Source organism: Agelaius phoeniceus, chromosome 1, assembly GCF_051311805.1.
Source record: "Agelaius phoeniceus isolate bAgePho1 chromosome 1, bAgePho1.hap1, whole genome shotgun sequence".
NCBI lineage: Eukaryota > Metazoa > Chordata > Aves > Passeriformes > Icteridae > Agelaius > Agelaius phoeniceus.
In genome coordinates, this window is record NC_135265.1 from 47874099 (window position 1) to 47890872 (window position 16774).

Consider the following 16774-nt stretch of genomic DNA (forward strand, 5'->3'; position numbering starts at 1 on the left):
TCTCTTTGTGATTATAGTAGCAACTAAGAAATACTGGTTTTGGTGAATATATGCCAGTCTTAAAAAGGACAGTGGTCTTCTCCACTTTGTCCTGTTTTCAGCAAATGTATGCTGAGATAGCCTAAAACATGCTCAAAGTTATAGCAATACATTATTCTGTTTAGATGCTCATCAGTCACAAGAAGAGATGAAGATGAGTAAGAGTATTGCCTTTTCTAGAATTCATCTAGCATATGAAAAAAGACCTTTAGACCAATTAGTTTGTACACTGCTGCTTAAAGATAATCTCTTTCCACTATGTATAATGCACCTTTGGAACAAGCTGCAGGTGACCAAAGATCCTGGGGACTTTGGGGTCCATTTTGGCTGTGTTACACATAGATCTGTGAGCAGCTCCAAGCTGCGTGCTCTCTTCTTGTGATCCCTCAAGAGAGGAATCTGTATCCACAATGCATTTTCTTAGCTGGTTTGTCATGAGTTCAGCACTCCTGCCACAGGCCTTTCAGGAAGGTCCCTTGTATTTTGTCATAGCAAACTTGCACATTTAAAATCTCGCATTCCTCTTGCCGCACGTCACTCATACAAACGGTGTCATCACTGCTGAAGAGTGACGCAGTCCTTGGATAGCTGCATAAGGACCCTGCTGAAAATAATGGTGGTACCTTGGCATGTGGAAGGATGGGAAAGTGGGGCCGCTACCTTGCATGGAGCTGGCTATAGCAGAGGGTGTAAGAGGCATTCCCAGGCGGCTGTAGGGAGGCAGAGATCCTTGGATCGGGTGAGGAATGGGTGTAGCTATGGATGCAGTGCTGGTACCCAGGGCACTCAAAGACTGTGGATGCTGAAATCCTGGGAAACTGGTTGAAGAGGAAACCCAGGAACTGAGGGACAGGTTATCAGATGTTGTGAAGGCTGACCCTGCAAGCAAAGAGAAAGAATACCTAACATTGGCACACAAAGCTGGTAAAGTAGCGAAAAGGGAGGAAATGAGTCCTTCACAGCAAGCCAGGTTTCAATGACCAATTGTCATTGGAAATACTTCCCATATACTTCAGTCTTTAAAATGTTATTTGCTGGTTGCTGTCCTTTATCACTACGTCTTAGACAAATTTCCATTTTCAGAAGCTGGTTGCAGTGGTTTCAACAGTAAAATCAGCTTTGCACATTGAACATTTTAGATATTAAACACTGAAGCACCTTGTAATGCTGTGCTAAACTGAAATATCTCCTCTCACAGGGAAGTTCACTGTATTACATCCCTGTTTTGAAGAAGTTCTTGTAGATTTTTACATCAGATCCTTAGTAGAACTGTTGTTTTGGTGTTTTTTCCCAAAATTTCAGTGTGGCAAAAATGCAGAAAAATGTAATTGGCTCTACACGTTTTCCCTTTTTTTAAAACCCAGTAAAACCTGTCATTACTACATCTTTCCAGTCAACCTGATTCTTTCCAGAATATAGAGCAAGAAATCCTAAAAACATAAATGTCAAAGTATTTGTTGTTTTTCCCACTGTGTATAGTACTCTAATAAAGAGCACCAGTGCTAATTCATAGTAAGAGGTGCAGAACTTGCTCTGAAGGTAATTATCTACTTTTGATCAAATGTTAGTATTGTGTTTGTCATTTTGTGTTGGGTTTAATTGAAAAGTTTCAATTTAATTTGAAAAGTTTCAAAACCTATTTCCACAAATCTGCCAACTCTTTAAAATACTTTCCGTTTCCTGAAGGTTGAAGAATCATTAAAAAAAAAAGAAAAATTATTTCTTAAAATTAGAACTAATTACATATGTTGACAGTAAAATTTTGGAGAAACAATAATTCGTTTGGATAACTACACATGGTCATTTTCAAATAATCTGATGACTGTGTTGTCCTTCATCTCTGTAGTTCCTATATGCATCTGGTCATCATCATATGTCTGATTTCTAGAAATGGGAACTACAACAAAATGCTATAAATAAACTCATTGTATTGCTCTTTAAATTATAATTTACCTCTTGTCTCTTATGTATTTTCTTTCTTGACCAGCTTTCTTACTTTAGAAAATAAATTCATCGGAAAGAGGATTTGATAAAATATAATTTCTATTCAGTATTGCAAAACATTCTGAGACAACAAATTTTGTAACAGGTGCTAGTTTCATAAATCTAATTCAAGAAGAGAGGTTCATCCAAACTCTAGAATGAAAACATATGAAGACATTTATCCATCAAGGAAAACTTACTGGAATTCAGTAAAGTAACCAATCATAGCCACATACTCAAACCAAGCTATAAGCAAAAAACAACAGAAATAAAAAGTGTATATTGTTGGGGTTTTAAAAAAAAAATCATAAATCTCTTACGGGATATATCCTCAAGCCATTAATTATTTTTCCTCTGCTTAAGGAAACAAGTAAAACAGCCCAGTAACAGGAAAAATAAATTGTGCCAAATTAGCAGTGGAGATAAACTTGAACCAAATCCTGGTCCTACCGCTGAATCAAATCCTAACTGCTGGGAAATTAGGATCCAGAGCCAAACTCTAAATATGACACATTACTCACAGACCACAGCAAAACCCTTGACAAATCAGAGGGTATCTGAGCATTGCTGCACTATAGGGAAAGCAGGGTGCAAATGTGGATTTGCCCAGAAGGTTTTCATTTGTCTCTCTTTCCAGGTGGCTACTATGAATCCTGTGGATGTCTGTGGATGTAGGCACAGAGAAATTATGCATTAAAGAGTTTCCATTGAATTTATATATTTCCTATTAGTTAGTTCCTTTGGAATTAGACATCTTGTACGGTAGGTTAGCTGCTTCCATCTTTGGATGGCTGAAATTTGCTGAGCAGAGAATGCTCTGGGAGGGTGCCTAGGTAATTACCAAGTCTATCACTGATATTTAATTCTTTGTTTTATGCAGAATAAGGTATGTGATTCTTTCTTATGAATGACTGTGAAATGATTGTAGGGCTGGAACATTTCTCCTATAAGGAAAGGCTTAGAGAATTGGGCTTGTGAAGTCTTGAGAAGAGCAGACTTTTGGGACACCTAATTGCAGCCTGTCAGTGCTTAAAGCAGGCCTATGAGAAAGCTGGGAACAAATCTTTTACCATGATCTGTCACAAGAAAGGGCTTTAAAGTAAAAGTGGATAGATTTAGACTAGATATAGGAAAGAAATTTTTTACTGTGAGGGTGGTGAAACACCGGTTGGTGAAACACAGGCTGCCCAGAGAGGGGCTGGATGTCCCATTCCATGAAATATGCAAGGTCAAGTTGGATGGGGCTCCTGATCTAGTTGAAGATGTCCCTACTCACTGAAGGGGGGCTGCACTACATGACCTTTAACAGTCCCTTCCAACACTAACTGGATGATTTAGTCCAATGATTTTCACAAGGAACTTCCTCAAGCATCCTTTCCTGCTCCAGCTGATTTGGTCTCTAATTGCAGCTTAGTACTCCACATACCACTTTTGCCACCACCAAGGGAATTAGTACTTCTGAGGCAATCAAGGTCTCAAAGAGCTTATAACACACACCACCCAGCAATGCATATGTACTTGGCTCTCAGCTCTTATTTTTGTGGGGGAACACCCATCAGTTTTGCATGCAAGGTAATTTTAAAATTCATTGGCAGAAATGAAAATATCTATGGCATTCCAATAAGAACATTGTTTCTCTCCTTGTATCTTGGAGGAGTTTTCCTTATTTAAGGACACTAGACCTAAAGAGAGAGCAAAGGCAGTACCAGTTACTCATGTGTAAAAGCAGTAAGATTTACCTTCTGTGCATGTCTCTGGTTGCCCAGAACACTCACGTCCACGTAGCATATGGCTCCCAGATTAGAAAAAAGTTCTTTGCCATGATTCACAATTTTCCTCACTTACTCATTTGCCATATTGCGAGCAAATGCAGAACTGTACCCTTTTATTACACAGAAAATTAATTGTCATAAAGTAGAATATCCCCCATGACACCTTTCTAAGGACTCTCTTCTGAAGAGATTTAATGGCCAGCTCTCATACTGAGGTTCACCTGATTCATTTTGTCACTCCCAAGGGAGGACATCCTACTAGGGAGAAATTTAATTCTTGAAGAGAAGGTGCTTTGCTCTGAGCACTTCCAGCAATGGAAAATTTAATACTGTCTTCAACAACAGCTGGCCTAGGATCTAAGGTGACATGAAGCAAGGTAATTCCCCAGAACTGTGTGAAAGGATGGCATCATAGCAGGTGAACTTGCTTGAGAAACTCCATAATCTAAGGACCTGCTCTTAGAATAGATGTGTAAAAACAAGCCCACCTAATCACATTTTGCTGAAGAGCAAGTCATGGTTAAAAATAAGTGTGTTTTCCCTGCACAAGTCCACAGAGCTCATGACCAGAAAGAATGCTGTTATCTTAGCAGCACTGTATGAAGTTAGAGGACAAGACAAGGGCACTGCCAGTCGGAAGACAGATAGAACTGCTTTACCTCAAGTGGCTGTGGCATATCAGGCAGGTCACAAAGTCAACGTGCAAACTATAATGCAAGACAAGTTTTTGCCAGTCAGCAATCCTACAGGAAGGGTTTGAGATCTATTTCCAGTGGTTAATTGTGACAGATGCAATTTCTCCAGTAAGTATCCTCACAAAGATCAAGTCTGTCTTGTTACTACTTTTGCTACTGCTAATGCAGACAAGGTATTTGATAAAGCATTTGGGGCTAATTGCTTCAGCAGGAACAGCACCTTTAAGAGACTAACAGATAACAATTAAACATCAATTTTTCAGGGAGCTACCAAATTTTCTTCCTGAGTAAGCAAAGCGGGTTAACCACAAGTGGGTTGAAGATGGTTAGAACTAAGTCCTCTGTTCACAGGAGGCTGGAGGGGCAGCAAGTGGCACATCAACATGGTGCTTTACAAGTGGTGTGGAGCCCAGCTAGTAAGTTCTGCCAAGAGATGGAGAGTGTTAACTTGTTCTCAGCAATGAAGTAGTTCTCAGTAATGAAGTTTTCTGGTTTGCAGATATCTTGAAGAGGAAGCAGAACTAATTCTCTCCTGATGGCAAGGATTATATGGTTGTCTCTAGAATGGCCTCCTGAATTGAACCACCCACACCAGTGCTGTGGGCACATCAGATGTCCCAAAGAGGCAAAAGTTCATTATATGACTGCATGGCAGAGAGACACACCAGAGAAATGCTTTAGAGTACCACGGTACTGCCCGTGGTCCTGCTTTTCTCAAGCATAACTGAGTCACCCCAGTTTACATCATGAACACAGTTTCCTACCTCTGCTTTGTGTTGCTTGGCTGTCATCTCCAAGATCATCTTCTCCTCCATAGGTCCGAATCGGGGATCGAGCATAGGAATGCTTTTGGATAAGACTCTCCACACTTTCCCTGTAAAAGGAAACAACCTAATGTATCAATACCATCCCAAACAGCAAACTGTTTTGTTCAGGTAAATACAATGCCTTTTTCTGTCCAGATCAGAGCTTTCTCACACAGGCTCTCCAAAGTTACTTAACAAAAGACTTACCTCATAGCATGACATTGGAAAAGCCAGATTTGGCCTGCATTTTTTTCATATTGCAGATCACCACTTACCAGTTTCTTCAGCAGAGTGAACTTCCTACTGTGCTTCCTGGATGTGGTCTCAGACAGTGACTATCAGACCAGCACTCTTCATAAATTTGAAATGCAAACTCTGCAGATATTTGTGCTGAGTGATGAGTCTGGGTTCAAAGAGACACCTGTGGTCCAGCTCCTTTCAAACAAGCTTTTGCATCACACATGACCACCTCATTTTCTGCTTTCCCCTTTTCCTGAAAGCAGCGGCAAAGATAGGTGTGTCCAGAGACAACTCAGCTCTGACTATGCTCTCAGCATCACAGTGGAGGGCAGTTTGTAGCAGGAAGTCTGCAAATACTACTGATCTCGTGCCACGTCTATTCTGGGAGGTTAGACGTGTCTGCCAGGCCCCTGCCTTGCTGGTAGCACAAATCACTGAAGTCACCCAAACCATTTTTAAATAGAAGGAAGGCGTATCTGCACGATAAGCCTTAGTAGTTTGTAAGGAAGATCCAACCTTACACATACCAAGCGCATTTCCATGTAAGTAGGTGGCATTATACCAAAGATGAAAATGACCTGGGCACATTTCCAAAATGACTTTGACCTTCTGTTCCTGTTTAAGAAATCTAAGTAGCAATAGTTGTTTAAATTTGCTACTTGATGAATGTTTTGTCTGAATTTACCATTTGTCCATTCATACTTGCTAATGCCCTTTGCTTAGAGAGTGCTCCTGTTTCAGAAATTCCAAGGAAAAATATTTTTCGAGTAACATGATAAATCACAGTGGCACATGTTTTCCTTTCCTACAGAAAGTCCATTATGGTCATTTTGTCCTTGGTCTATCACTGGCATCATTACTTATGCTAGTCTCCTCAGAAAAAAATAAATAAAAAGAGGATCTTATCAAAGTGATTTACTTGTGTCAGGATTGGAAATGGACTGAAAGCAATGGCAGTTCCTACATAGAGGATGATATAATTGGATTACTGCCTTTTAAGTGATTGAAAACAGTAGGCATATCAGGGCTATCTTGAAGAAGATTTTCCAAAGAAAAAGACAGATGGCATTGTTTACATTATGTGCTGAATGCCTCTTGAAACATTAGACTTTCTTCTGAAGCAGAATGTGAAATGCATAGAGTTTTACTTGACCAAAAGGGCTATTTCATATGAGTACAGCATAACAGAATAACAAATTAGACCGGTGTTGTCTGAGTGATTTAGATACTGGTATATAAACATATTCAGAATCTAGGAATTACTAGTCTATCAAGGTCTGAAAAATAAATTTAATACAGGTGATTGTCTGTATTGTCTCTATTGACTTTATTTCTAGTAAGGGTCTGCTTATAACAGCAGATATTACAGCACATAATAATATCCTGATGCAACAGAAACAATGCAGGCTGTAGTTTTAGCACAGTGGGCCAATTTCACCTCTAAAACATTGGATCCAATGGCAGCTTGGGGATAAACTCACCCCAATAAATTTACATTTGAATTACCTACAGGGATTTAAAGCTAAATCAAATGCCCACAATTATTGCAGACTAAATTCTTTCCAGATGGGTTTGTATGCTAGACAGAGAACTCTATTATTCTATATGGTTGTCTTCTTTTAAAGGAAAAAGAGAGATGACTTCTTAGTGAACCCTGAATCTGCAAAGTTTGAAACCAGGGAACTATGTGGTAGGTTTATTTATTTATTTTATGATGTAGTGTTGCGGATAGTATGCAAAAGGTTTTGGAAGATTAATCTCATTCATCGGCGCAAGAGGCAAAGGTTTTTATGGCAGAGGGAATGTGGAAACTTGGATCAGGGAAAGCAACTAATCTCACAGTCCTCTTGTGCAGCTGAGATTTAATATTCAAAACTGTATGAGCTTATCTTGACTAACCACATTGGTTGTTTATGCTATAATCACAAAACACCTACTGAATTTTCATTTTAGAGGTTGAGGCTGTGACTCTCATCCTGAGTGCAAAGCACTGAGATTCACACCAGAATTTAGGCACCTGCCCCCACAGTCTCCAGGTGGCTCCTCTTCTTTCCACATACAACACATACTGCATATAAACCTCCAAACAGACTTACAAAATGCAAAAGGCTGAGTGCACCTAAGTGTGCAAAAGGAAACAGGAGAAAAAAAAAGAAGCAGTGTATTTTCTCCACTCAAAAGGCATATCTTTGAGTTATCCTCCAAGCACTGTTTCTTCTACTTAGGAAAACAAGAGCAGAAGTCTTTCCTTCCCCTTGTGTTTCAAAGGAAAAGGGTGTGGTGCCCTCCGCACCATGCTGCAATATTCCATCCTCAGAGAACACCACTTGGAGTCTGGATAAAGAAGAGAGCCATTGCTATTCATTTAACCTATAAAAATATTTGGATTTTCCCACATAGGTTGGAAAGAGGAGACTAACCTACTCCACCCTTTAAAGACAGAGGTGCCTCAGGACTTGACTCCAGCGCAGAGACGTAGGAGGAAGCAAAACTTTAACAACAAGACTTAAGTGCCTGTGAAATCTAGTTCAAAATGCAGGAGCAAAGCTGGCAATCTGGAATACAGATTCCTTCTTATATCCTTGTTTCCACTGGGTACAAAAGGACTTAAATCTCAAAATATTTCTGAAAATTCTCCTTATGGAAGTATGAACCCTTTAGGTTATCCCAAATATGGTGCTCTGGAGAGTGGATTAATAAAATACATTTTTTTCAAATCCCATAATATTACACAAACACTACTAAAAGGGAAATACATTATTACCTCTGGCTTTTTAGTTTTGTATGCAACATCAGATATTTCAATGTGGTTTCAAGAATTTATGGAAATAATTTTATAAATTACTGAATAATAAATTAATATTTGCTACTTTATGATTCTATGCTTAATTTCAAAAAATAGCAAGAATATGGTGGAGGGTTTTTTAAAGCTGTCTTTGCTAATTTTTCAGCATTGTTCCACAGTAAACATGTTATCTGAGGAACAAAGTGACTTCCAGTAACTCAATACTCAACTTCTGTCCTGTTTGTTTGAGATCAGAGACTTTTTATCTTATACTGGGACCTAACAATTTTTAATGTGTCTAAGAACTCCACAGTTTCTTCTATTAGCAAGAAATTACATTAAACCTTGTTCTGAGAGAGATCACAAGCTGCCAATTGAATAAAGGAAAGATGTCTTCTTTCCGTCAAATGTTTTTGTGTGGTCTACCAACAAGTTCAGTCTTCCATGCTGTTCTTCAACTCACAGATATCTTGGCAATACACAGAGGAGGGAAAAGCATGCACATACATACAATATATTACTATGATTAAGTTGTGCAAGGTGTACAACTGGATAATAGTAGGAGATGACAGGCTGGAGAAGAGCAAGTTAGGGACTGAGCTGCTTGAGGAAAAGGATCCACGAGCCAAATGGAAAGGAGAAAACTAAGCTCATATTGGCAAGCACACCCACAGAGAAGATGCTGAGGAAGAACAAATGTGAAGAGAGGTAATAGGAAAAGGAGCTCTGGCTGATCCCAATAATCTGCATTCCAACAGAACCACACTTTGAGCCCAGCCCTGTCAATAAACCTTATTATGAATGAAGCACTTGTCTCCTTTGTCCAAGAAATAAAACAGCAAAATTTGAACCTGAAATCAAGGCATGTGAAAGGCTGAAAGAATTCATCAATTAGAAAGGGTTTAGGGTGCACAGGGAACATCTTACTATTCTGTAGGTTCTAACCTCTTGATTAAACTCTTCACTCTTGCTCTGCTGGCAACTGATTCTAAAAGGAAACTTCTGGTTATGGCTGCTTTGTGTCACAGAGTTCCAAGCTGAGTCTTTGGCCTTGTTTAGCTAACAGTGCCCTGTATGGTGCATGTACAGTGCCCTGGATGTACAGAGTAGCCTCGAAGGACCAAAAGATGGGAAAAATCCTGACGTTACTGACAAATGATTCACTAACACTTTACAGACCAAACCCAAGATTTGCCATGGATTTGAGCTAGGAGAGGGCAGAGAAGAGAGTTGGCTTGGTAAGTAGCTGAGGCTCTGTGTGAGGGTGCTCACTTTCTTTTGCTGTCAACCCAGATTACAGAAATTCTCTCAGGAGATGATAAAGTCCCAGATTACCCTGAACAGGATCTTTAAATCAAGATGAAAGAACAGAGCTTCTTTGGAGGTGGGAGCAGGCATCTCTGATGTAATTTTTTCTGCTCCTTTTCCTATGACTCCACTTCAGCTGTGCATGCACAGCAGCCTGGTGATCACCACAACCCTGATTCTGAATTTGGCAGAAAGGAGATGGAGATGGGAAGCCTACCTTCTCCCTTTGGGACAAAAATGCTTAAGACAATATATTTTGTGTTGGTGAAGGTGTCAAGAACGCTGATTCAGAAGTAGCTTGCTGGATACCAGGGCATCCAGTATCTATCTCAGATCTATACCATGGCTACAAAGAGGGTGAAGTTTGATGTAAGGGGCAGCCATCCCTTCCAGTGGGAGCCAGGATCAAGCTTCTTTGAAGACAACATATTAAAGTCAAGCTGTGGGGAGAAAGAGCAAGTGGCTGAGCCAGGCACTCAGAATTTTTGTCTTCTACACAACTAATGTTTCAGGAATGACTACAAGAGGTAAAAAATCCAGAGCAGAGCTGAGAAGCCTCTTATTATTAACTTCTTTTTTTTTACCCCTTGCTATCCAAGGGCTAGGTATGCAGAAAGGTAAGGATATTCCCAGAATCTGCTCATCTGTTCCTGGTGTCATGGGGTTTGCTTTTTTCTACTTTTTTTTCCTTGTTCTTTGAAAGGAAAGGCAATGTCAATTAAAAAAAATAAATTAAAAAAAAAGGAGGAAAATAGTAAAATAGTAAAACTGACAATCGTGTTTTGCTTGACCATTCCAACAAAAAGAAAAATACAGAACAGAACAGGATATAAAGTGTATGAATTATCAGTTTGCAGCCTGAATGACTTCTTTAGTTCTGCATTTCAAAGGTTTCCTTTTTTTTTTTGTAGCTGCCAGTTAGTATGTTTGGAAGAAAGCCCAGATAACAGAAGATGTCAGAAGTGAGGTGAGGTGAAGACAGATGGAATAAATGGGCTGAGAAGGCACAAAAATAAACTTGTCGGAAGTCACACTGTAATAGGACTTTTTTTTAAGGGAAAAGATGACTTATTTGTCCAAGACACAAGTGCTAAAAACAAGTCTCTAAAAAAAAAAAAAAAAACCACACAAAAAAACCCCAACAAAATAACCCAACCAAAGAATAAAACTCCCCCCAAAAAACTGACAAAAACCACTCACCTCCCGAAAAACCAAAACAGCAGGAAGAGCAAGTAGATTTCTGTAACAGCAGCTACAGGTGAACAATTTATGCTGTCAGAACCACTGTTCAGATATCACTCAGCCTTTATGTCCCTCTGGCTTTTATTTGCTACTTTACATATGCACAAACATACAGGGGTATTAATTTTCTACATAGACTTGCTCTTACTGGTAGACGGAGGCTGACCACAGGAACATAGTTCAGGTTGTGGATGGTTCATGGCATGGACCAAATCCTTGAGCACAACAAAGTAGTTCTGTTCCACTGCTTAGGTTAGAACAGAGCCAACCAGGGACAAAAAAAGGCCTACAGGCTACAGTAGCTCATGTGAAGTGGTCCAAAAACTCATCCAGAGCTGCAAAACCCTTCACAAAGAGTCAAAACTGCTGGGCAAGTGTTGGATGGATGCATTACTGCAAGAATTTATACAGGAAAGAAGGGAAATGAGTCTTAAATTAGGAAAAATGTAGGGTTTGATGATTGTAGAAGAACAAGTGTAGCTCCACAATGTTTACTGTCACCCTCTCAGTAAAAATCCAGCACTTGTAGGTGAGCTGAAATATGCATGGATGTGACAAAAACTAGCTGAAACCATGACATGGGAAAAGTAATGACATTTATGAAGGGGCATGAAGTTATCAATACACTCACACCACTTCTCTCAATTGCAAATAAAAATGAGAAAACTATCTTACATAGCCAGCCCCGTGGAGTGCCACTTCACCCAGTGGAGCAACCATTTCTTTCTGACAGTAACCAAATGATGAGAGGTGAGTACAGAGAAGTCCTATGAAATTGTAGGGGGAAGTCTCTGGAAAAATTTCTCTGCGGTGGAAACCATAAATCTGACTTGACATCATCCCCACCTGTTATGCCCACACTACATCTGCATGAAGTGAGGGGAAACAAACCAGAACAATATTTTTATACCATTTTGCATAAGTAAGGAGATAGATAACAGAAAACCCAAGTGGAAAATGAGCCAGTGTATGAGTGTTCAAAAACTTGGGAACTAAAGAGGATTTAAGTGGCACAGGGAGGCTTTCTGCTAGGTGAAAAGAAACAGTTGCCTGGCTAACAACAAACAGAGTCAGATGAACCAGATTTGAAGGGAATAATTCAGGTGTTTAAATAGGCAGGTAGTGTTTTCAAGATTTGCTAAGGCATCCAAGCCAGCTGCAGTGTTCTGGAAGGGATGATGCAGAAAATAGAGACAATCCACCCACCTATCTGGAGCAGCAGCTGAAGGCTGCTGGAATACTGGCATCTAGAATACTGGCACTAGGTACCAGGTGTTTATGCCAGAGTCCTTGGCATTTCTCCCTAAATTCAGGACTTCTTTTCTTGTCTGAACCCAAACATCAGAGATGATATCTCATGGCTGGTTGCTGACATTCACAGACTGACAGCTGGCTGAGAATAAAGGATCAGCTGGCAGTTTGACTTATTGGAGAATTATGACAAAGCCCTACTTAACCATGGGTGTGGAGGTAGGTCATAGAGCCTGTATGTGTTTCTGGCTGTTGGCAGGAGGCTTTCAAGAGTCTGGGAAGTTCTTCTTCCAGACCAGCAACAGGCAACAGGAATGGGGAAGAAGGCAGCTCAGTGTGGCGAGCAGGGAAGGGCTGGGAGAGAGGATGGCTGCGCTCAGCCCATCACTGAGCGTGTGGCTTTGACTGATCCTGCAGCAGGGAAATGCCCCTATCCAGGCATTAGCATGAACTTTGCTTACAGCCTTGGAAGCCAGTGTGATGTATTTCCACATCTCAGAGATGAAGCTCCTCAGGGGAAAATCTGGAATTTTATTACCATGCAAATCCAGTTGGGATGTTGCTCTCTAACTTCCCCACCCCCCCCATCCTTCCCTTCTCTGCCTAAAATTACTTGGGCATGCAACCATACTTTTCCATATTTCCTCTTGAAGTATCCCAGAAGAATTATTGGACTTGTGCAGATGGGTATACTCATTTAACTCTCAACTTAAATATTAAAATTCCACACCCTGAACTTGCCTATCACATACTTGGCTCCTGCTCTTGAAATTATCACCTTTTTCACTGGACTTTTTGAATGGTATGATGGTTTTATTTATCTATTTATTTTTAACAGGCTAATTCTTCACAACAACTCAAAAGATAATTCAGACTCAAATGAAAAAAAATTAATCTGTTGGGTTCTGCCTCTGCATCCTTTATGCCTGTGACAGTTTTTTCTTTAGCAGAAATGCCTCATTACTCGATTTGGCATCCCATAGTCAGCACCACAGTATGCTAAGCTCCACATTCTGGTAATTGCTGCTAAATGTTCAATTTTTTCATTCACAACCCAGTGGGAGCCGTTTTATAGTAGAGGAGATGTAAATACCACGTAAAAAGATCAAAAGGTGAGTCAGAAACTTATCTAAATCCCAGTAGCCCCAGATAAAGTCTGCCACATTGCTATAAATAGATCACAAGTAATATAGGGAAAGGGTTGATTGTGATGGGAACCTTGCATCCTACAAAAAGTTCAGTATATAACAAACTCACCAAAAGATTTCTTTTGATAGTTAAAAGACTTACATATAGCTATGAGTACAAGGAAACCATTCTATGATAGGAACAAAAGAAAACACAGGGCATTTCAAAAACATTGCTGTTGCCTATCTCCTCTACTGCTGTGCAAATTTCACTACTTTTATATATATTATTTCAGCTCCAACACATACAATGCCAACAGATTTAATCCTAGAGGCATTTGCAGCTTGAATTTCTTACATAAGGATCGTAAATCTAGAATGGGAAGCCTGAAATCGTTAAAGTCACATATTTATAAAATCATATTCAATTAGGTTAAAAAAGTGCAATTTCTGTCATCATGTCATAAAAAGATGTGTTTTTCTCTCAGATCTACTATAAAGAAAAGCTCCCTATATTGTTACAGATAGAGGCTGTTTTCAATCAGTTACAAGAAGCAATCCAATTACTGGATGGTTTAGTGCAGTAACTGACTCCAGACTAATTTAATTTCTTTGGGTCTCTAAAGATCAATTGATCTGATTTGTTTCCCTCCCCAAAGGCTGTTTAGGAAAAAGCAGGCTTAAATACTTGGAAATGAAATACAAAGCTCTGTGTGCTTTCACACTACTTAGGTCATTTGGAAAAGCTAGAACTCAGGATAAATGAGTGCTCTCTTGGCCCCAACATCATGGGATGCTTTACGGGAGGCCATTAGGATCACCATGCCACACTGTAGATTACACACACACATGTGCTGAGTGCATGCCTGCTGAGGGAGCAGTGCAGGGAAAGTATTTTCACAGCTTCTAGAGAACTAGTCAATTTTCAAGAGCTGTGCAAGTGTGCTTTGGCCTTCACAGTCTTTTCCCTGGAAAATAAGTCTTTTTCTCCCGCAGTGATCTTATAGTTTCCAATTAGACTGAGCAAGAGTCATGCTGTCCTATTCAAGATTCACCTATTTGCAATTAATGTTGCAATGGACATCAAATAAGAAATTCTTTCTGTTGCCTTTCTTCCTATTGTCATTTATTTTGCTATTTCCTTTGCTTTGTTTTGGATTTCTTTAAGTGATTTTTCTGGTGCTAAGAAAATCTAGAGAACCAGTGGGAACTTAGAGAATGATATCTTCATGCGCCTGAGTATTTTAGTGGCAGAACTGAATAAACCCCTTAATATTTCTGCACCATTTGTTTGACTTAGGCAATTCTCAAACACTCTCTTACCAGCCCACTTGCCTGTTACACTTTTGTTATCTCATGACTTGATGTGTTGTGCAGCAGGTTTTGAATTTTTAAATAATATTGTAGTAGTAATCAGGGCTAAGCTTTCTAATTTAAGTCAAAAATCAGACCTCACCCAAACCTGGGCTCTCAAATCCAGAGTTTTAATGTAAGTTTAATAGTTTTCACAGTCTGTCTCTTGTATTTATTGTAGGCTTCACATTTGTCTGCCTTATCTTTTGTGGCAACATTTGTGCCTGGGCTCGGCTGCCTGTCTCAGGCTCTATTCTTACACTTATCAATAAACAAAAGGGCACTGCAGCTTATGCTCAGCATTTCTGACTCCATGCCATGTGCTGTTATAATAAGATGTCCTCTGGAAAAATTCCCTTCATATCCAGCACCACGATAGTCAGTTCATCTGCACAGAGGTAACTAAGTTTTCCTCCCAGCTTATCTGTTCAGACTCTTTCCACCCTTGCAAAGCTGTGTCGTTAGATGTCTCTTGTCTGTAAAACAAGGAAACCTCTTCTGACAGGTCCTTCCTTTACTATTTATTGCATACTAACCTGAGCTTTGGATCTTGTTTACCTGAGTATTCTCTCAATACAGCAGGCCATGCTATTTTATTAAATTTGCCTTGTTTGTTTGTTTTCCTTTTCAATGACGGCTTTCACTTAAAAAACAATTTTCAACAACTTTGCAAGTGTGCACTGCAGCCTACAAGCTATCTTTCCACAAATCACTGATCTTTTACCCATTTACTTGACAGATCACTTATGATCCAGTCTCTACTAAGGTGTAAATGATACCACTATTTTCCATCCATGTGCCTGCTTAGATAGATGCACTTTTGAACTGCTGTGAAGACTTTCTCTAGCTCTGTGGCTATGACTTCACTGAGCAGTTTGTCCCCTGCATGCACCTGTGAAAAATGATTCACAGATACATCTGGATATCTCCACATAGGAGCCTGGAGGGTTTTGGCCTCTCCAAACTTTCTTTCATGATTGTGTGCTCATAGGAAAAATTGGATGTGCTATATCCATCTCCATCGAGTTCTCTTCCAGCTTAAAGGACACAAGCAGCTTAATTTGCTTCATTTGCCAAGTTATTTGACACGACACCATAAAAATGTGACGTGCTGGAAAACTACCAAGAGATTGAAGCTTATTTCCTAACTCAGCTGTGGGTTAATGCTTCTGTCCCTATGGCAGCAGTTGCTTGTAATGAGCTGTACACACACAGAACAGTTTCCAGATAAAGCTTTCCCCTGGTGCAGCTTGTAATACAACTTTGGTGAAACAAAAATGGCATCTTTGTTGTCAGAGTGGGAGTTATGGGAGTCTTCCTGATGGCAGTAATTGCCAATTTGGTGTCTGGGACTGCTGAAGTGAATTCTGGGATCTCCCCTCTCTCTTTTCCACTATGTTGAGCAGTGGGGAGCTGTAAAGATGTTTTTCACAGGACCACTGCCCTTGTTTCCCATTGACCCAATTCACAGCTCTCAATAGGATTAAATGGCATGATAAGAAAGAAAAGCTTTTCATTCTGAAGTTGTAAAACTGACCCTCTTCCCCCTTCAAGAAGCCCCCTGAGGAAGACAAATATATTGGCCCCAACTGGAACAGATGTCAAAACTCAAAACAGCTCTTTCTTCATAAAGTTTATAAGTATTTTTAAAGGATGTGGAGGAGTCTTACTATATGCAGCAAGATAACATTAAAATGCACAGGTTCTCAGGAGTTGAAAGGATGCTTTTCCTACAAACTCTCTCTTCTCTTTATCTTATCTGCATGGAACGTAAACAGAAAGTCCCCATTACCTCTCGATATCAGTGAGTCTGGAAGAGTCACGGAATCCTTTAGCAAAAGGGTTGCTGTCAATTTTCAACTTGGTTATCTGGGAACACAAAAAAGAGCAACGTTACACGAATACAGTGTCAGGGTACTGCAGTGTACAAAGTGTTGGCCAATCCATCCCCCGTGGCTTCACTGCCCATTTCATCCGCGTGCCCCGTGTGTGCTGCTCCTGAGACATTGCAGAGCTGAGGAGGAGGCAAACCAGGCTGCACTGCACATGTGGCAGGGGGAAGACCAAAGGGCATGGCAGGCTCAGCCTTCCTGCTGCCTGGAGCAGGAGGAACCCACCCATGGACAGCATTACAGCTTCCAAATACTTCACCAGCATCAATCAGGTTGTCTTT

At 40.1% G+C, this 16774-nt stretch overlaps 1 protein-coding gene across 1 annotated transcript in view; it reads right to left on the bottom strand.

Annotated features, from left to right (window-relative positions):
• Window positions 1-223: 223 nt before the first annotated feature.
• Window positions 224-16774, bottom strand: part of TBX20 (T-box transcription factor 20) — a 34644-nt gene continuing 18093 nt past the window's right edge. Inside the window, exons 6-8 of the mRNA XM_054645570.2 lie at window positions 16394-16470; window positions 5254-5363; window positions 224-918 (exon numbers count right to left, since the gene is read on the bottom strand). Of these exons, the coding sequence (XP_054501545.1) occupies window positions 578-918; window positions 5254-5363; window positions 16394-16470 (528 nt within the window). The 3' untranslated portion in view covers window positions 224-577. The remainder of the gene's footprint in view (window positions 919-5253; window positions 5364-16393; window positions 16471-16774) is intronic.